Source organism: Aethina tumida, chromosome 1, assembly GCF_024364675.1.
Source record: "Aethina tumida isolate Nest 87 chromosome 1, icAetTumi1.1, whole genome shotgun sequence".
In the NCBI taxonomy this organism is placed as follows: domain Eukaryota; kingdom Metazoa; phylum Arthropoda; class Insecta; order Coleoptera; family Nitidulidae; genus Aethina; species Aethina tumida.
Window position 1 is genome coordinate 10,434,599 of NC_065435.1, and position 21,838 is coordinate 10,456,436.

Genomic DNA, 21,838 nt, shown 5'->3' on the forward strand with positions numbered 1-21,838 from the left:
ATTTATTTTTGATATTTATCTTTTTTAATATTTATTTCGAGTTTCATAAAAAATTGTATGACATATTAATTTAAATTTTTATACGTAAAATATTATTTTAAATGTATGTCTTTGTAATAATAATGATATTAATAATAATTTAATTGAACTATTTTAATATTCAATGAAATTTTTTATAATATTTTTAAATTTATGTGAAAATTTTAATTATATTTTTTAATATTCTCAAAATTTATTTCTAATTTTTTTCTTTCTTGATATTTATTTCGAATTTCACAAAAAAATTGTATGTTATATTTTTAATTTCAATTTTTTGGGAATTTTTATGTATAAAAATGTGTTAAAATATTATTTTAGATGTTTGTTTTTGCAATAATAATGACAATAATAACAATTTAATAGAATTATTTTAATATTTATTGAAATGTTTTATAACATTAATATTGTGATATAAGAATATTAAAAATGTGATATTTTTAAATTTATGTGAAAACTTTTAGTATTGTCATTTTTTTTTAATATTTATCTTTTTTAACATATCTTTTAATTTCAAATTTTGTTGGTGGTTTGAATAATTGAATAATATCTAATTCTTAATTTTTTTTAATAGTTATTCCCATATTTAAAATCAAAAAATTGAATGATACATTCTTAATTTCATTTTTTGGTGGTTTTTAAACGTAATTTTTGATGGAATATTATTTTAAATATTCTTTCTTGTAATAATAATAATAATATTAATTAATAATTATTTTAATATTTATTGAATTTTTTTATAATATTAATATTGTGATATAACGATATAATTTAAAAGTGATATTTTTAAATTTCTTTTAAAATTTTTAAATGTTTTATAATATTTTAATTTTTTTCTTAAATATTTTGATATCTTTTTAGTTTCACCTATTTATATTAATCAAATTAATTTTTAATAATTATTTCCTTATACGTACCTGTATTTATAGTATATTTCTTAATAAATATTCGTCAACATTTATTTTTTTTACAATATCAGGATAAAATCGGGGTAAAAAATACTCTAAAGTGATTGTCAAAATATTTTTTTACTTAAAAATAATATAAATAATACCGTTGACATATATTTTTAAAATTATACACTATACTATCTTACATTGTCTTTTAATAAATAAGTGAATGGTATACATATATGCAATATAAACAAACATACTATTTTACATGGATTTTATTTGATCCTTACATGGTAACAACATCATCAATATTAACAAAAAAGACATATAGCCAAGAAAATGGTAAAGAATTGTCAGGCCCTACACACACCCATAAACTGAAACTAAAACATGCCAAACGTTACCATAGTACAAAAAAAACCATTGAATTTTCTTTTAAGGTGTGAATAAAGCTTAACAAGTCCAAAATGAAAACAGACGCAGAGGATGCTAGCTGCTAGCACGGCATGTTTCAGCCTCGGTAGTATCAGTCTCTAAACTGCTATCACTACTATCGGTAGAGTCTTGTTTACAACAACGACAACGTTGATGAACGCCGGCCGGATTCGATCTCTGACTATTGCTGTTCCTCCTGTTCGTAAAGCATTTGTTTGACCTATGACACTTGCCACATTTCGACGATCTGTATACGGGCGCCACCAGTTCCACTTTAATGTTTGCGGTCGCCGTCACCTTGGTGGTGTACTGGCCGCTGGAACTGGACTCGGGGCTGCTGTACTCGACGGTCACTTGGGGCTCGACCACGATGCTTTGGTTACAGCTCTCCTCGGTGATGGTGGTCAGGCTCGGCTCGCGTGTGGCCTTCGAATGCGACGTCGTCCTTCTCGTGGGTCTGGAGTAACTGGAGTTGGTGCTGTTCCTGGAATTGCGCTCGGTGATCACCGTCTGGTGTGGCAGAACTGGCGGTGGAGGCGTGGAGATGCGGTCGGTGTGCTCCAAGGGCTCCAACTCGGGCTTGGGGCCTAGAATGGTGAGCAACAGTGGGAAGAAAATCAGCGAATTCAGCAGGGACCCTCCGACGGACACGACGATGGATGTGAAGAGGTGCTGCTCTATGAATTCGAAGTGCGAGGTGACTAATACTGCGGTGCATACTAGAAGACCGATGTCTCCTTTAATGATGGCCTCGGTTGTCACTTCCAAGGACATCCTCAATCTTCTTTCTCTGCTACCAATCGCACACAAAAAGCTAGTCATGATTAATAGAATGTTCCTGCTTATTATGATGAAGTGCAAGGCACCCAATGTTCCACTTAAAGCATTTACGTCAACAAGGCACATCAACAACAAACTGGTCAAGGCACTGAACAATGGACAAAGCAGTTTGGTCCATTGTATCGAAATGGATGCTACTAGGGCTGCGGCCATCATTGTTAGGATAAACTGGGCCGCCAGCAGTCTATCCAGCAGCAAGAACTGGTTGAAGTAAGCGAATATCAATCCCACCGGGTAGTTTTTCAGTCCTTTGCTGTTGAATTCCTCACTTATGTCCTTGATTTGCTTCAACGTTGTCACAATGTCCTGGGTGTTCTTCAAGTTCTTAAGGTAAAATGGCATTTGTGTGTACACCAAAGGGTGCGACTTTGGAATCTTCAAATCATATTCAGTCTTTGAGCTGAAGAACGAGAACGGTTTTGGTATTAGATTGGCCTGCGAACTGGTATAAGATATTTGGTCGTTACTGTTCCAAACAGTCAGATAGTTGTAAAACGCCTTCGGATCTATTATGTTGTTTTTGACCAGTCTCTTTTTAAGTATCTGACTTTTGTCCACCGGATATTCCACCACCCCCGTCTGAGCTAACAGCTTGAAAGCCAGAACCGCCTTTTCAGTCGCATTGGGGAACCATTTTTCACTGGTAACGCAGCTCAAATTCCTGTTCCTGTCGAACTCCTCCTGAAGATCGGTGAGGAACTCCCGGAAGTTCGACAGCCAGAAGTCGTTCATGTTCAGCCCGCCGTTGGAGTCCTTCAGCACGTGCGGTATGTTGGTCAACGACGAGTGGTACTCGTACAGAAGCGGTTGCTGCAACGGATACTCCAACTCGGTGGTCACCAAGTAGAAGTTGTAGAATCCGAAGTACTTGTTCTGGGCCTCGAGGTATTTGTACTCTTGCGTGTTCTTCGGCAAAAACGTCGAGATCCTCACGTCGAATTCCAATTTGGAGCCGTTGAAGACGCAGAAGATGATTAAGACGACGTACGTCAGGCAGAGCAGCACTTTCACGAACGGTTTGAGCAGCAAGAGGGTCAGGTAACGGTTTATGAGCCAGAAAATGTTGGCCTTCTTCTTGCAGTCGATATCTCCCCTGAGTAAGTTGGCACCGTGTTCCTGTAATCAAATTGTTACGAATGAGTCCTGCGTAATTCCGAGAATTTAGTTTATGATTGTTATTGATTGTTGTGTGTAGGCAATAGACGTGTCATTTAAAAGATAAGGGGATAATTAAATGCACCGATCGACACATTTAATTGCTATTGATTTCAATTGTCATGTGCCATAAATTAAGACTTGTGGCAACTGTTGTATACAAAATAATCTAAGTCATGAAGGCAACATTTTAAGATTGATGGCATTAAAATTTTAGCATTTTATAAGTATTAGATACAATGTATGGTAGTAATGATGACTAATAACAGCTTTGAAGTCTATGCAGGTACATTAAACAAAGTACTGCTTCATTTAGAACAAAGATTAAAAGCGGTACTCACGAAGAATCATAAAAGTAATTACATTGTAAAACACAGCTTCATAAAAAAATTTAAAATCAAGACGTCAAGCAGATTTCGACGTTGATTCCGAGATTAAGGTTCGGATAAATAAACAAGTTCAGCCATCATAATAATTTTCATAATGCATATGTTTAATAATGTGAAAGTTCGACTTGCCCCATTAATTTTAATGGTACTTGTCGTTTAACTTATGACCATTCCGTTTGAATACATTTCTCTTACAAAGTTTCAGTGTAAAAAAGTGGACTTGCTTACCGGATCATTGTTGTTGTTGATAGGATGATTGGCTTTGGTCCGCACCTCCGACTTGAAGCAAGGTACGTCGCCCTTGCAGCATCTTTGACGCAACGCCAGGAGCGAAGGAAATACGATGATGAGAGCTGCACAATGGAAGATTATCAACACTCCACATTGAAGGCAGAACACCCTTAAAGCAGGAACTGGTAAAATGGCAGCTGCGGCGAAGGCCGCAGAGTTAATTAAAGCTGAGGAAATTATATTTGGACCAGTGCGTTGCAGCACTTCGGAAGGTGTGAGATTCCGTTCCGCCTGGGTCGATAGTATGAGGAACATCTCTCTCATGGCCAGACCCACGGTTATGAAGGGTAATACTTGTGTACTAAGTAGATTCATTGGAAGACCTATCAGACTACAGACTCCTAGGGCAGCTGTCGCTGAACTAGCTAATACTATAACACCGAATACTGCTATTCCGGATTGGGCTACCCAACTGTATAAAGCAACTACAGCTAATACTATTCCCAGTTTAATCAAATCAGTCTTAGAATGCTCCTTAAGTATCATGTTTAAGTTAGCAGTTGAAAACGTGTGGAACAAGTAGGAGGTGGAGGACTCTTTGCTTTTGGACAAACGGACCACTTCCTGCAACAAAACAACAACCATTAAACTCCAAGCCCAATTGTTAAGTGGTAATTGTGTCTTACCTGCGCAAATTTCTTCTGCCAAGCATTTAAAACAGCGGTGGCCTTATCTGGATTCCACCCAGCATGATGCACTTTGTAATGGCCGGACCAATACTCGTAAAACTCATGCTCCCCCATTAATTGTACAACGGTTTGTAAAGCTTTGGCTTGTTTTATATGACCAGATTTGTTTTTCTGTGCACCACCCACAATTAAGTCCTCGGGCCAGTGCATGTACTTGGCGGCGAAACCGTAACAACCGCTGGTCAGTTCAGCACCAACGTCCATCGGTTGGGTGGTGTTGAAGTTTGGCGCCGTCTCCGGACACTCCGGGTCCTGGGGATTGAGGCACGGCTTCTCCTGGAAGCCGGTGGTGATGCCTGCACGCTTCAAATAGTCTTCGAGCAGGTGGTAGTCGAACTGGAGGTCCTTCTTCTTCAGCATGTTGAGCAGCTTCATCGGATTGAGGTTCGTCCATTTCAGCTCGTCGCTTGTTGGTATCGTTCTAAACAGAAGCCAATATTAATTAATTAGTTGGTGGTTACAATTAACATATTAATTATTGTAATAAAACTCAAATTTGAAAACAATTTTGGAGCAGACATCTCAACTAAAACAGCCGGTGAATAAATAATAAAATAACTGTCAGACATTGAAATTCTAGCAGCAATTCATGGTGCCAAATAAAATTTAATAATTATTTGTTCCTATCTGTACGATTTAATTCCGGAACATTATACGATCATAAAATTTATTCAACGACATCAAAGCACGACTCGAGGAGAGATAATAAATTTGAAACGGACGAAATAAAATGAAATGTTGACGGCACGCCTATGTGTTGCAGCGGAATATCTTTAACTAGATCCGAACTTTGTGTTATTTTTAAACCAACTGTGATGTTTAAAAAATATTCAATTATGTAAGGTTTAATGACACATATACGGTACAATGTAATCTGTTCGTTTTTTGAAAGTAAAATTGAAACGTTCAATGTTTATATTTTGTACGATTGTCTGTTGAATTTTAATTAAAAATGTTGTTTTCTTAGTCCGAACGAAAATGTTATCTCTTGATGATTGTGAATTAATAAGTTGAATGTTATGATTTGATGATGATTTTATCGCAATTTTTGGTAGGCTGTAGTAACATATTTACATCATCAATTTAAGACATTTATAAACAACTACATCAAAAAAAAATTCAGTAAATTCTTTAACAATTTCTAGTTTAGAAAAAACAAGTGCAAGTTTTTTTTTGTAAATATTGATTATATTAAACTCAGATATTCTAAATATCAAATATGTTTTTAAGTAAAATAACTTACTTAATCATAAACTTTAGAGTAAATTCTTTAAAAAATTATATGTTTTAAATAATTGTGTGAAAGTGAAGCTGTAAATATTGATTACATTAATTAAACTCAGACATTCTAAAAATTGTGAAGTATCAAATATGAAAAAAGCTTTTAAAATAAGATAACTTTCGTAATTATAAACTCAATAACTTTATGTAAAATGTCGTTGAACAAAAATGTTATATTTTTAATTAAATGTTATGATTTAATGATGACAATTTATGACAATGTTTAGTTGGTTGTGTTAAAATGGAAAATAACATATTTAAGTTATGAATTCTTATAAATTAAATTTAAGACATTCATTAGAAATTAATCAAACAAATAACTTTATACTAAATTCTTTAAAAATGTATAGTTCTTAAATAAAAGTGTGAAAATTAAGTTATAAATATTGATTATATTAATCTCAGACATTTTAAAAATTGTGAAGTATCAAAACTGGAACAAATTTTTAAGATAAAATAACTTTCGTAATCCTAAACTCAATAACTTTACGTAAAATGTCGTTGAATTAAAATGTTACATTTTTAGTTAAATGTTTTGATTTAATAATGAGTTTACGACAATTTTTAGTTAGTTATATTAATATGGAAAACAATATATTTACGTTAAGAATTCATATAAATTAATAAATAAAAATACAACTTTAGAGTAAATTTTTTAACAATTTATTGTTTTAAACAATACTGTGAAAGTCAAATTGTGAAAATTGATTATATTAATCTCAGACATTATAAAAACTGTGAAGTTTCAAAAATGGAAAAGCTTTTAAGATAAAATAACTTTCTAACCCTAAACTCAATAACTTTACGTAAAATGTCATTGAACAAAAATGTTTTTAGTTAAATGTTTTGATTTGATGATGAGTTTACGACAATTTTTAGTTCGTTGTATTAATATGAGTAGAAAACAATATATTTACGTTATGAATTCTTATAAATTAAATTTAAGACATTCATTAGAAATTGAATAAAGAAATAACAATTTATGGTTTTTTTAAATAATAGTGTGAAAGTCAAGTTGTCAAAAATTCATTGTATTAATCTTAGACATTCTGAAAATTGAGAAGTATAAAAAATTAAAATAAAAAACTGAAAATTAGAAGACTTTCATAACCATAAACTCAATTATTTTACATAGAACGTAATATTTAATTAGTATTTATGTTTCCAATGCACAAAATTACCGAAGACAAATTATTTGCTTTTTTTTTGAGATGTTTGATGCTAAAAAATGACATTTGAATTTTTATTTTACTTAGATTTAACCCGTATATTGCAACAATTACTCAATCATTGGCAATAAAATAGTAAACTCCAGTTAACATTAATTATAATTTATAGAAACGCTGATCTTGCAAAAAAAACATTATTGACTTCTGATTTAATTCATTCATTAGTGGTTGTTAATTATTGATAAGTTCATAAACAATGTGATAAAGCCGACAGGCGTAACTATTTATGTTGATGCATGGATTAAACATCCCGATTTAGATTAATAAAATCGGTTTTCATTTATTTTTTCCCTTTTTTAGAATGGATATTCTGAGTTGTGTGTTGGACTAGCAATTTACTCGTCGGTTGACTTACGGTATATGGACGGGAAAGGGTGGCCCCAACAGCTTTGAACCTTCCCAAAAGCAATCCAATGGAGTGACTATCGAGCAGGGCATCATTTTCTCGAAAATCGTCTCGATATTGTAAATATCGATGTTGGGAATGCTGGGCGACTGGCACAGGTCCTTCAGCCGCCAGGTGATGTCGTACATGGTGATGGTGACCTGCGTGGCCCGCTGCACCAACGCCAAATGTTCCAGCAGACCGTGCGGATGCAGCAGATTAACGTCCTCATCGATCCCGGTCTGCACGACCATTTGATGGGTGGACAGCATTTCCGGCGGCGACGAGTCCGGATTCGTCGACGGCTCGGCCCATAATAGTTCGATGTCGGAATGAAATGTCATGCTCTTCAGGCCGACCGAGAAGGTGGCGATCGCCAGAAAACTGACGAACAGGAACTTGCCGGCATGGCCGTCCAGGATGCCGCCCAGCGAATGCAGCTGCCTTTGAATTCGGCCACGAACCCACAGAATGCCACGGTCTCCGTTCGCCTTGCCCTGCAACAGAGTACAACATGCATTTATTTGTGGACCACCCAGGTTGTGGAGCTGACGTCACCCAGACCACCCAAGTATATACATAAGCAGCATACGGATATGGCGTATGCCGCCGTACTCCGAGCGTACTCCTTCGGCCTCCCCACCCCGCCCCGCACGGCCGTATCATCCGTACCATCCTGCCGCCTTCATAGACGTACACATGGGGAACCCACCGAGACCACCTGCCCCTTCACACATTCGATCATTCCAAACCAATTCTACGCTGCGCATTTATTTCACACACACACACACACAACTAAACTACATTTGTGTATAATTTTTATTTTAACTGTTGCCGCTTCGTTTTACGTTTACGTCAGGCACATAGTTAATCGGATAGCTGCCACCAATGCGATTCTTAATTGTTTTAATTAATGTTACAATGTTACCGTTTTTTACTTGTCTTGATTTTGATATAGTTTATCTGACGTAACCTTGACCAAACAAACGTTTCTATGGGTTTTAAACACAATTAACATAAAAAACAAGAACTAAAAAAACACAATAAATTATTTATTGACTTCCATTCATATTCATAAAAATTTTTATTAATGTGGCACTTTAAATGGTGCCATTTTTTTTAAATTTTCTTGGTTCATTAATAAGAATGTTTACTATTTATGGGGTCATTGTAAATGAGTACATAAACAATTTTTAATAATTAAGTTGATAATCATTTTTATAATGCACAATATTTTGAAATTAATATTATAAATTTAACCTTCAATATCTAATTTTACAGATGAGTTTATTTATTTTCAAATTATTTTTAATACGTATTTAAAATTGATTGAATTATTTTTGATTTATTTTAAGGTTGAGGTTTTATTTTTTATATAACAGTACATTTTTAAATATATTTTTTTTAATTAAAAATTAAGTCAAATAAATGTTTATTTTCCTATATTATTAGAATATGGACTCTAATAAAATTGTATTAAAAATATAAAATTAATTTTAAACACCCTATATATGAACCAATAATTGAAGTTGTACATTTAAATATGGACCACCCATGCAGAACTGTACCAGACAATTCCTATAATTTTCCTATTATCATACAGATTTTAAATGTATAAAGTCAATTTTAAACACCCTGTACATCAGACTTGAATTAAGAATTACTTCGAAGTTGTATGTTTAAATTTAGACCACCTATGTAGAACAGTATTAGAGAATTCCTATAATTTTTAAAAATTATGTAACCTCATTAACAATTTAATAGTTTTAAAATAATAATAATAATTTTCAATACTGAGTTAATATTTTTACAAATTTTAGCTATTTATTCAACTAATGATTTTATTATATTAATTAGATAATTATTAATTAATATTATTTTATAAATATATTTGGTAGTAATAAAAATATGTTTTTTAATTAAATAAATCTTTATTAAGCTCTAATAAAATTGCAATACTTGTTTAAAAAATATAAAATTAATTTAAAACATTTTGTATATCAAATCTTCAAAAAATTATAATATATAATTATATAAGTAATAATAATATAATATAACAAACTTCAATAATTTTTTTCATCTATTTATTTTATTAAAATTAATAAAAATATAATTTTTTAATTAAATAAATAATATTCACTGTTCTTTAGTATTAAAATTCTAATAAAAATTTTATACAGATTTAAAATATATAAAGTAAATGTTAAACACCCTGTATATTAGAGTTGTTTATTTCAGTTTAGACCACCCAAGTAGAACAGTACCAGACCATTTTTATAATTTTTAAAAATTATTTAACATCAAAATTTTCAATAAAATTAAATAATAATTATAAATATATGTAACAAAGCTAAAATATTATAATTAATTTCAATGACTTGTTCATCTATTTATCTTATTATAATTATCAGTTAATCATAATTTTTTTAACATAATTAATAAGAAAAATTAAACAATATTTTTTATTATTAAAACTCTTATAAAATTGTCATACAGATTTAAAATACAAAAGTTAATTTTAAACACCCTGTATTTAACACACTTGAACCAACAATTCTTCGGAAGTTGTTTATTTAAATTTAGACCACCCAAGTTGAACAGTACCAGACAAGTTGTATAACTTTTTAAAATTATTTAACTTCATTATCTTCAATAAAATTATATAATAATTAAAAATATAACAAAAGTGACTAAGCTATAATTTTTTAATACATTACAATGACTTGTTCATCTATTTATTGTATTTTAATTATCAGATAATTATAATTTTTTTTAATTAATAGGATTTTTAATTAAATAAATATTCACTTTAGTATTAAAATTCTTATAAAATTGTGTTACAGATTTAATATATAAAAGTAAATTTTAAACACCCTGTATACCAGATTTGAGCCAACAATTCCTCGGAAGTTGTTTATTCAAATGTGGACCACCCATGTTGAACTGTACCAGACAATTCCCACAATTTTTAAAAATTATTTAACCTCATAAAATTTCACTTTTTAAAATCAGTTTTTGACGAGTCATTTTTTATAATAATCTTCAACAAATTTATGTTATAATTAAAAATATTGATATATAATATTTCTGTAAATTTAAGTGATCTGTTCATGTAATTATTTTATTATATCAATTAGATAATTATAATTTTTTTACACAAATATTTTCTTGGAATATTTTTTTAATTAATCAAATATTGTGTATTGTTTTTTTTTTATATATAATGTCCGAACACTCTGTGTATCAAAATTAAGTCAACAATTCTTTGGAAGTTGTTTGTGAGTGGACCACCCATGTAGAACAGTACCAGACAATTTTTAGTATTTTTATCAATTATTTAAGGTCATTAATAATTTAATACATTTTATGTTATTTTTGACAACTAATTTTTATAATATGTAATCATTATTATAATAATTTTCAATAAAATTATGTAATAATTAAATATTGGTACAAGTTATTTTTTAATTAACCAATATAAATGTTATATAATATTGGAATTTATTTAGTATTGAGTAATATTAAAATATTAAATATTGATTGTATAATTTTGTTAGTTGTTAATTAAAAAAATATTGCTTAATACTTAATACAGTTGTAAAATAATTCTGCATTTAATTATTGTACATCAATTTCCTTTCCCTTAATTGAGTAAAATGACCCGCAATAAAACTGTCACACTTCAAAACTGGTTCAGACTATACAAAATCAATTTCAAACACCCTGTGTATCAAATCCGAGCCGTCAATTCTATGGGAGTTGTCTATTTAAATGTGGACCACCCATGTAGAACGGTGATAACCCACTATACCATGTTCCAAGCAAATCATCTACTTTCCTTTCGATAATAAAACCGTTTCCGAGTATTTCGCAGGTCAGATTCCGTCAGAAGGCAACTTCTTTAATATTTTCGTAAAATTGTAATTGTTAATGAAACAACAGACAATAAACCTCCGGAACGCTCCGGTTTTACAATGACACGAATGTGTTGATTTGCCCGTTAGAAGCTGGACCACCCGAGTGGTGCTGTGATAACCCACAAGCAAATAATTTACTATTGTTTGATAAGAGACCTTTTTCCCAGTATTTTCAGGTCAAATTCGACCGAAAACGAAAGAAACCACACGAGACTCAGTGAAGTGGTAAAATCGTACATTTTTTTTTTTAACAACAACACATCCAACCACAAACAAATTGTTAACAACGCATAGTTTTTAACGGATTGTCGGAGACCACCCATGCAGTACCACCTACGGAAGTTCAGTTTCATCGTTTCGATATTGTTATTGTAAAACTTTTTTGGAGGCACCTCCGAGTGTCGTAAGTCTGCTTCAAGAATTCCTGAGTAATGACCCTTATTTTTCCTCTGCCCTTTGCGCCGCCGTCATTATAGAAATATCAAAGGAACCACCAAGTCGCCTTATGAGTTAATTTTGTCATTTGTCAAAAGTCGAGACGGAGGCCTCTTTTATGGACGCAGCCCTTTAATAGAGCAGGGCGGTCCCATCCTTCCAAGAAGGATACCACCGAAATTATTGCCACAGGATCCGCACCGAACGATTAAAAAACCATAAAGCGCCCCACATATTTATGCAAGAACACCCCGCTCAGTTCGACGTCTGCGTTTCCACCGCCGATTGGCGGAAATTACCTTTTTGATTTGCACGAGTTACGACGGCCACGTCGGACCAATCGGCCCGGCCACAATGCGGATGCTTATGGCCTTTTTCCCAGAAAACTACCTGTTCGAATTATCGTTGCACAGAAATTTTATACCTACAGGGTGGTTGACAGATGTTCAATTCCCCCGTTGGCCGAATGAGACAAAAAAAAAAAAATGAAGCGTAGCGCCCAACTAGACCCGGGTCTTATTAACTATTTCGGGCATGTCCCGAGTACGTTCGATCAACGTTCGACGTACGTGAACGTCGAAACGGTACCGGGACCACGAAACAAACACAAACCCACCAGAATCAACCACTGGTTTCCGTTACGAACAATAATAATTTTATGCTGTTACGCTTCCAACGGGCGCATTTATTATTAATGGGTTTCGGCATTCCTGGAAGTACCGAGACATTTTAATAAATTTCGAGAAACCGTGGGTCGATTAGTCGCCTTAACAGTTTTCATGAACGCACAATTCGGCCGGGTTTTTTTCCAACATGGCCGAAGGTACCACCGGAAGTCGAAATTCTCGGTACCGTCCGATGGGCGACCCATCATCAGATGTGTCGGCGCTATTAAATTAAATAATTGCTCAAGTCAGCGCTAATCAAATGATTTTATAGACGGCTCAATATATGGATGGAATGGTGTCAGAAGCAGACGGAGGGGGACACATTGAAATGTGTCGGAAATAGGTTGGTATGGCGGCCCAGTGGTGTCCCTTTTTAGGGGGGTGAGGCTCTTGTAAAGGTATTTGTGGAATTAATTAAAATGAGGTACGATGTAAATGGTCATAGTCAGTACCGTAGCAAATACTAAATAATACGAAGACCTAATTGATTCGAGACTACAAGATCGCAGATATATTTAATTGCAGTTTATATGCTTATAAATATTAATAAGCCTGAATAGATTTAGAATGATTAGCGGAGTAATAGAATGAATTAGTTTGTAATAAAGTCCAAGTGAGTACCAGTATTTGGAGGAACATTTGAATGTGCAGCGGTAGGGTCCGAAGAATAAGAATGGTGATAAGGGGTGTGCGGTACAGGTAAAACTAAGCCGCTAAGCTAGCTGAGGACCACACAAGCAGCTATGCCGGTGGTCCGATGGTCTTACCAAGGCTAGCGTAACACGGCTATACAGCGCCCACCAGACATTGATCAGGTCTGGCTCCAAAACATCTATCACACCTGATTCAACCACCGAGACAATAAATATAATTCAGAATTCGGCAAATGCACACAAAAAAAAAAGCCAAGCAACGAGCCCCAACCCAAAGTAATCCCGTCTCTGTCTCTCGAGGAACGAAGTGCCATTTGTTGTGGTCGTGTTTATGTTATGACATTTATATTATTTATAAATTACCTGGTCCAGTTGTCCTAAAGCGATGTCCGCATCTACCCATCCGGGTCTCGTGTACAAATCCGATTGATGTCTTTCTCGATCTGCAGTTTCCGTAGGTGACGATTCTGATGGCCCCATGGATGCCATCGTCACCGAGCAAACGGTTCCAGCAGCTTCTTTTAGCTTTCGGGCTGATCATAGGCAATGGGGTGACCCGCACAACACATTATGTCTCACAAACACACTTCCTTCTATCCGTTATGCCACTTACACCCATCCTATTTAACCCCCTACGTTTAAATCAAATACTGTTTACTAGGTAGAAAATTCTTACTGTTCGATTCAGTTCCCGTAACATTTTACGTTGCGACGACTAACGTTGCTGTTGCTGTCGCTGGTCATTACTTCTTCAGCGACATTACCGAATTTTAAGGTGAACTATTATTTCACAATCACACGAAAATGTGGAAGAAATAAAAAAGACACGTTGGGTACTATCTGCACTCGTGAATTCGTCCAAGTCCCGTTCAAAAACACCGTGAAACCATCGTTCGAATCACTCGAACAGTGCACGCAAGCCGTCGGTTCACGTGTCGAATGAAATTTTGACAGTCATATGCAATATAAACATAAATAAATACAAAATACGTGCGACCAAGTCCACTGGCAACTAACAACACCACACTCCACAAGGGACTAGCGTCGAATTCAGTCGGTTGTGTACAGAACACAAGAGTGTCTCAACTCTCTCTCAGCCGGCGAGCGCTGGCGAGCTTCTCCGAACCTGGACCACCCACAGCATTATGTTTGAATGTAAATTCTCCAAATTACATTACTTACGATTTTCACCATCGCATTAGGATCCTTAATGAATCCGTGTCGTTGTGCCTTATTAATATTTTTCGTCCTGATAAAATCGACACGATGTCAAGGAAAAAATTAAAAAAATTAAGGCTCCGGCTACTTCCAGAACTGACTGGGTGTTTTTGCTTTGAGAGTGCTAATTATTTTATCGGAGTTGTCGTTACGGTGGCACCGAGGGAAAAAAAAAACCACTTCCAAAGATGCACACACACGGAACGCATGGTCCTTAATTAAATTAAGAAGCGATGGAACAGTTCCAGGCTATTCGAGAAAATTTCAATTGCAACGGCATTTGCATCTTAACAATTTTGCAATAAAATTTAAAGCGGACCGTGCTGTTATATATGTATTATGCATAAGTTTGGGCGCCATTTCTTTCTCATTAGAATATTGAATATATCCGTAATTTTTTTTAATTCGTTTTAGTAATATTCATAAATACATGTGAGGTAGCTTATTTGTTGTTTGTTTTTCGGTTGTGGTCAATTGTTTTTGGCATACAATGCGTAAGAGTAAAGGTTACGGTGTAACTGAAATTTTAATTTTGTTTTGGTATAATTTAAATGCACGAGGCTTCGGAGTTGGGCGCCCAAATTGAGTTGACGCCTCGTCAATGAAATGTTGAGAATTGTTTATTATATATTTACTAATAATAAGAATTTTGCAATAAACGTTTTATTTATTATATGTGATAAATTAATTATAACGTAAAAACAAATATCAATTAGTTAAAATTAAAGTTGGGCGCCAAAATATATTTATAATGTCTTTAATTATTTTATATATTTAAAAAATTAATTTTATTAATACATAACAATAATAAATATATACTTAAATACATCTGAAAATAATAAAAATTAGTTAAAATCAAAATTGGACGCAAAAATCGAATAAGTGGATTCAAAAATTGTAAGATACATTTTTTTATTAATAACGACTTCAATTATTTCATATCTCTAAAAAATCAATTATATTATGACTAACAATAATAAATAAATACTTAAATTTATTAAAAAAACGAGTTAATTAAAATTAAAGTTGAGCGCCAAAATTTTTTTATAAAGTCTTCAATTATTTTAAATATATAAAATAAAACTATTTTTTCTAATAATTAACAATAATAAATATATGCTTAAATTTATATAAAAATGATAAAAATTAATTAAAATTAAAGTTGGGCACCAAAATAAAATAATTAGACTCTCTTTATAATTCTAAAATTGTAAGGTACATATTTTTATTAATAACAACTTTACGAATTATTTCGTATATCTAAAAAATCAATTTTATAATAACTAACAATAATATGCATAAATTTATTTAAAAGAAAACGATATAAATTAATTAAAATTAAAGTTGGGCGCCAAAATTTATTTATAATGTCTTTAATTATTTTATATATTTTAAAAAAAATAATTTTATTAATACATAACAATAATAAATATATGCTTTAATTTATTTAAAAATTATAAAAAATCGTAAAATACATTCTTTATTAATAACTAACTTCAATTATTTCATATAACTAAAAATAATTTTATTTATAAATAAGAATATTAAACACATTCTTAAATTTATTAAAAAAGCAATATAAATTAGTTAAAATAAAAATTGAGCACCAACATTTATTTAGAATGTCTTCAATTATTTTTTATATTTTAAAATAATCAATATTTTTAATAATTAGCAATAATTAAAATCAAAGTTGGGCGCCAAAATTAATTTATTTAACTCTATGATTTTAAAATTTTTTATTAATAACGACTTCAATTATTTTATACAACTGAAAAATCAATTTTATTAATTACTAACAATAATAAATAGATACTTAATTTATTTAAAAAAACGATATAAATTAGTTAAAATTAAAGTTCGGCGCCACATTTAATTTAAAAACACATTAATTATTTTATATATTTAAAAAAATCTATTTTGTTAATAAATAACAGTAATAAATGTACATTTAAAATATTTGAACATGGTGAACATCACTTAAAATCAAAGTTGGGCGCCAAAATGAAATTATTAAACTCTTTTTATTATTTTAAAATTGTAAAGTACAGTAATAACAACCTCAATTATTTTATATAACTGAAAAATCAATTTTATTAATTACTAACTAGATAAATAGATACTTAAATTTATTTAAAAATGATATAAATTAGATAAAATTAAAGTTGGGCGCCAAAATCTGTGAATCCTTTTCATTTAATTTTAAGGTAAATTGTCTCTTGATAATGACGTGAACTACATATTTTACAGGTGTAAAAAATCAAAATTTTAGTAATTAACAATAATATTTAAATTTATGACAGAATTATAAAAATGACCTAAAAAAAAAATAAATTAAAATTAAAGTTGGGCGCCAAATTATACACTTTTTACGATTGTTTTAATTGTGACCTCATAAAATTTAGTCAATTTACTTAAAACAAATAATAAAATAACAAGATATCGAATAGGATATGATAAAATGTATCATAATAATAAAAAACTATATGATTATTTTTTATATAATGTCTAATTTTAGTTGATGCCAAAATCAATTTATCAAATCTTTTCTATAACTATCCTAATATAAAAATAGTTTTATATATATAATTGAATATAATTGAAATAATTATGTTATATGTTCATTTAAGAATTTCAGTGTGGTTTTAATTTAATATATATATATATATATATATATATATATATATATATATATATATATATATATTTAAATTGCCTAATATTATATTTCACCATCAGATTGGGGTCTTTAATGAATATGTTTGTAAACATTATTAAAATGTTCCCGCCGTTTAAGATGAAAACAACATATTGAGGGCCAACGTGCTCGCAAGTTCTGGGAACGTCCAGAATTCACCAGATTGTGGAGAGTACTGGAGACTTCTTTACAGTAGTCTAGAACTGAACTGAAGGTCTTAATTAAATGTAAGTAATGTGTCTTGGAAACAATTCGAGAACAGTTTTATTGGTTTTATAATAAACTGTGCTGTTATATGTGTTGAGCCCCATTTATCTTCCGTTAAATGCATCTATAATTCGTGTTTGTAAATCAATGCATAAATAAAAATAAATTATTAAGAGTAATGTATTATTTTTTTCTTCAGGTAACTTCGAATGTTTGTAACATGCAATATGTAAAGCTGGAGTTTGCATTATAATTAAAGCTTAAATTTATTTAAAGCAATTTAAACAGCACGAGGCTCTGAAGTTGGGCGCCAAAATTATATTGAATTTGAATTATTTACAATTTTATAATGACAAAATATATTTAATATGTTTATATATTTGGATTCAAATTATTTAAGTTAATTATATTTAATTTTGAAATAAAAAAATATTTTAAAATAATTTTTGTTATAAATTAATAAACCAATTACTTTAAAGTTGGGCGCCATGTTGAAATATTCTTTTAAACTTAATGATTGTTTTCCATAAATTATAAATAAATTACAATTGAAAGAATCATTAAATTACAAAATATTGGTCAATAAAATCAACAATTTTTTTAATCTTTTGAATATTTTTGTTTCTCACCTAATTAATTTTATAACTTAAACTAAAAAATAGTTAACATGATTATTAAGAAAATTCATTAATAGATTAGATATTTGTCAGTTAATTAATCTTATATTTTCTTAATTACTATGCATAAATAGAAAATCAATAATTTAATTTAAGATTATTTTAATAACGTAGGTTTTGGGTCAAAAATTTTGTTGATATAGAAATTATAAAACTAGCTAAAAATAGAAACAAAATGCGTATTGATAACAAAATTGGTAAATCAATCGATTGTTTTCGTCGTTTGCTAAAATTATGATATTCATCGGGAGCACCTTTCCCAATCCCGGTTTATCGGTAATTTACATTCAATTTTTGAACATTTTAAACCAGTTCTTCTCTTTGACGATTTTTTACAACAAAATTTTATCGCCGAACTTGGACCACACACAACATTATGTTGTAATATAAATTCTTGAAATTACGTTACTTTACGATTTCAACCTTATTATACGCCCGCAAGTTCCGGAGGCTTGGATAAACAGTAAACAAATGATTTTACTGTACTAATTAGCGCCGGGAATTGCACGTGAACGTCCCACAAAAATAAATCGTTGTCGTTCAATTAAAAATAACGCTAAAAAATAGGTTTTTAAGTGAATGTACAATCGCAATTTTAGTGGTATTTTCTACTATAAAAAAATTTTTATTTTATTGCAACCTATTAAAATTAAGTGGGCGATTCTAAACACATCGGGCGCCAAAATCGACTTTAACTTTGGACCGCTTTTATGACCGTTTAACGTTAACCTTTTACGCACAAATTTTTATGCGAATTATATGGGAACAGGTAACTAAAATGAAATTTAAATTTTAGATAAGATAATTAAATTTATATGTTCCTATTATTAGTGTTCAAAATTTAACAAACAAAATATACAAATATATTTATGTCTTTATATAATATTGGTATGTAAAAGAGTTATTATGTATAGGAATCCTTTTATGTGTTTTTAAATAACAGAGGAAACATAGAGGAACATTTTAAACCATTACACAACTTCGTAACTGTAGGAGTTTGGCAATTACAAGTAATTAAATGTAAAACTACAATTACTTATTACCATATTTTCTAATATTCAAGCTTTAAGAATTACAGAAGGCAAACAAAAAATCGTTCAGAACTTGATGGTGTAAAGGTCTCTTTTACGAACATTTTAAGCCCACAAACATATATCTAGTGTCAGGTATTTGACAGATACAGTCGTTTTACCAAAAAAGTGTATTATATCAAATTACGACGCTGGTTTACAGATTTTGATAAGTTTCATACTCTGAAACATAAATTTTCTAAGGTAAAATTTTCTATGGAATTCGAAAATATAAATGGATTTTTAGAGTTAGTCCTCGTTTTTGAAATATCCACAAAAAAGTAACGTGTATGCAAAGTGCTGTACACGAAGACACATATTGGTTTGTAAAAAATATGTTTTTTAAGGGAATTTTCTATATATTTTTTTAGTTATAGAGAAGACATAGAGGAACATTTTAAAGTACTGTACGACTTTATAACTGTAGCAGTTTGGCAATTACAAGTAACTGAATGTAAAAATAAAATTATTTATTACCATATTTTCTAAAATTCAAGCTTTAAGAATTACAGAAAGCAAACAAAAAAATCTACAAAAACTTGATGATGTAAAGGACTCTTTTATGAACATTTTGAGCCCACAAAACATATATCTAGTGTCAGACATTAGACAAATACAGTCGTTTAACCGAAAAAGTGTATTATATCAAATTACGACACTGGTTTACAGATTTTGATAAATTTCATACTCCGAAACATAAAATTTCTAATGTAAAATTTTCAGTAGAATTCGAAAATGTTAATGTTTTTTTTAGAGTTAACCCTCTTTTTTGAAATGTCCACAGAAAAGTAATGTGTATGCAAAGTGCTGTACAAGACGACACATATTGGTCTGTAAAGGATATATTTTTTAAGGGAATTTTCTGTAAATTTTTTTAATTATAGAGGAAATATAGAGGAACATTTTAAACCATTGTACGACTTTATAACTGTAGCACTTTGGCAATTACAAGTACTGAATGTAAAAATACAATTATTACCTTAAGAATTACAGACAAGGAATAATTTTTGTGTTTATTTTATTTAACACATTCATGTTAGAAAATTCAGTTGTACAGAATATTTTCTAGAATATCGGTTTAGACTTTTCTAAACGTTGTTTTCGTTGTAAGGATTTGAATTAAGTGAAAATCGGCGATAAGCAAACGAAGAGAGATTTCCCCTCGTATGGAAATAAAACAGGTTTTATCAATTCACACCTACAGTGCAATAATTCGCGAAATCAATGAGCCGATTTATATGCAATACTGGTAAAAATAGTATTTTAATTTTATCAATGAAATCAGGTTTTCGACGTTTCGACTAGTCAGGATTAAAACTGAGCCCGATACACATATATACATATTTATTTTTTTTTATTACTTCCGAAAGAGTCGTTTTTAATCTTTAGTGTCCTTAGAGGCGACGACATGGAGTTTCTTAGAAAAAGGACCACCCATGGCGTTATGTATGAGCGTATATTCTCCAAATTTATTGCTTACGGTTTTTACCATCACATTAGGTTCTTAATAAATCTATCCGAGAACCTTATTAATATTTTCGTAATTAAAATCCTACAATTATACCATAAAAGGACTAAAACAGCGTGAGGTCGTAAAAAACGGCGAATTTATACAGATATTAAAAAATATAATGATCGTGGTACTTAATAAGGATCTACAAATGGCTCTTATTTAATTGATTACGAGAAATTGTCAACACATCCATGCCATTTTGAATAACAAACGCGGCTGTGTCCGCCATAAATGCAAAAACCCATTTCTCACTGCTTCACTGGAATACGACGTAAATGGTAAACGCTATTGATTACACTAGTTTACACACAAAAAAAAATGAGGCACGTGGAAGTTAACGTTTTTATGCTAAAAGGTTTTGTAAATTGGCACACATTGGGATCGAAAAATTGTATTTTTTATGGTATTTTAGTGATGATGGAAGCATTTTTAAACCATTATATGACACCATAAATATGTAATCTAAGTTGAAAAAGTATTTTTTTACATATCTTCCAACTTTCAAGCATTAAGAATCGGGGAAAACAGATAAAAATCAGTGATTTATATACACGATTGTGTAAAGGGCTCTTTTAAGAACATTTTGAGCCTACAGAATGCATCTAGTACCTCGCACAGGATAAACAGGGCCATTTTACTTAAACTGTATTTTATACTGTTTTTAGTAACTTTCTGTATTTTGTCCTGTAACTGAAACTAAATCAAATAAATTGATTATATTATATATATTTCAGTGGTTACTCATTTTTTGACAATTTCATCCAATAATTGATGTTTATTATAATATAATATTTCATTATTAATTAAAAAATGATAATTTCATCCAATAATTGCTGTTTTTTATAATATAATATTTCATTATTAATTTAAATTGATTTAAATTAAAAAAAATATATTTAATTTAAGATAATAAACAATAAAATATTCGAAGTAAATTAATTTAAATTAAATATACTTATTTTTTTATTTTAAATCAATTTAAATCAAATATTTTGTTGTTTTTTTAATATATTTAATTTAAATTCTTAAAAAATAAATAAATATTAATTTAAAATTAAAAAAAAACAATAAAATATTTAATTTAAACAAATTTAAATTAAAAAATAGATATTTTAATACAGATATAGATTTTAATAGATAATATTTAATTTAAAGTTAA

General features: G+C 30.6%; 1 protein-coding gene across 1 annotated transcript; it reads right to left on the reverse strand.

Moving 5' to 3' along the window:
• Nucleotides 1-1,045: 1,045 nt before the first annotated feature.
• On the reverse strand, nucleotides 1,046-14,296 carry LOC109595085 (protein patched). Its single transcript, XM_020010369.2, has 5 exons — nucleotides 13,660-14,296; nucleotides 7,594-8,120; nucleotides 4,666-5,149; nucleotides 3,977-4,603; nucleotides 1,046-3,320 (listed from the first exon to the last, which is right to left on the reverse strand). The coding sequence occupies exons 1-5, from the start codon at nucleotides 13,783-13,785 to the stop codon at nucleotides 1,419-1,421; spliced, it is 3,666 nt and encodes a 1,221-aa protein (XP_019865928.1). The 5' UTR covers nucleotides 13,786-14,296; the 3' UTR covers nucleotides 1,046-1,418.
• Between the last annotated feature and the right edge of the window lie 7,542 nt (nucleotides 14,297-21,838).

What these genes read in the sequence shown, in the direction of transcription:
- LOC109595085 (XM_020010369.2), bottom strand. Translation starts at nt 13,785, where the DNA reads ATGGCATCCATGGGGCCATCAGAATCGTCACCTACGGAAACTGCAGAT. An exon ending in CCCTTTCCCGTCCATATACC is followed by an intron (nt 5,150 to 7,593) that starts GTAAGTCAACCG and finishes GCTTCTGTTTAG; the next exon opens with AACGATACCAACAAGCGACG. An exon ending in GGCAGAAGAAATTTGCGCAG is followed by an intron (nt 4,604 to 4,665) that starts GTAAGACACAAT and finishes GTTTTGTTGCAG; the next exon opens with GAAGTGGTCCGTTTGTCCAA.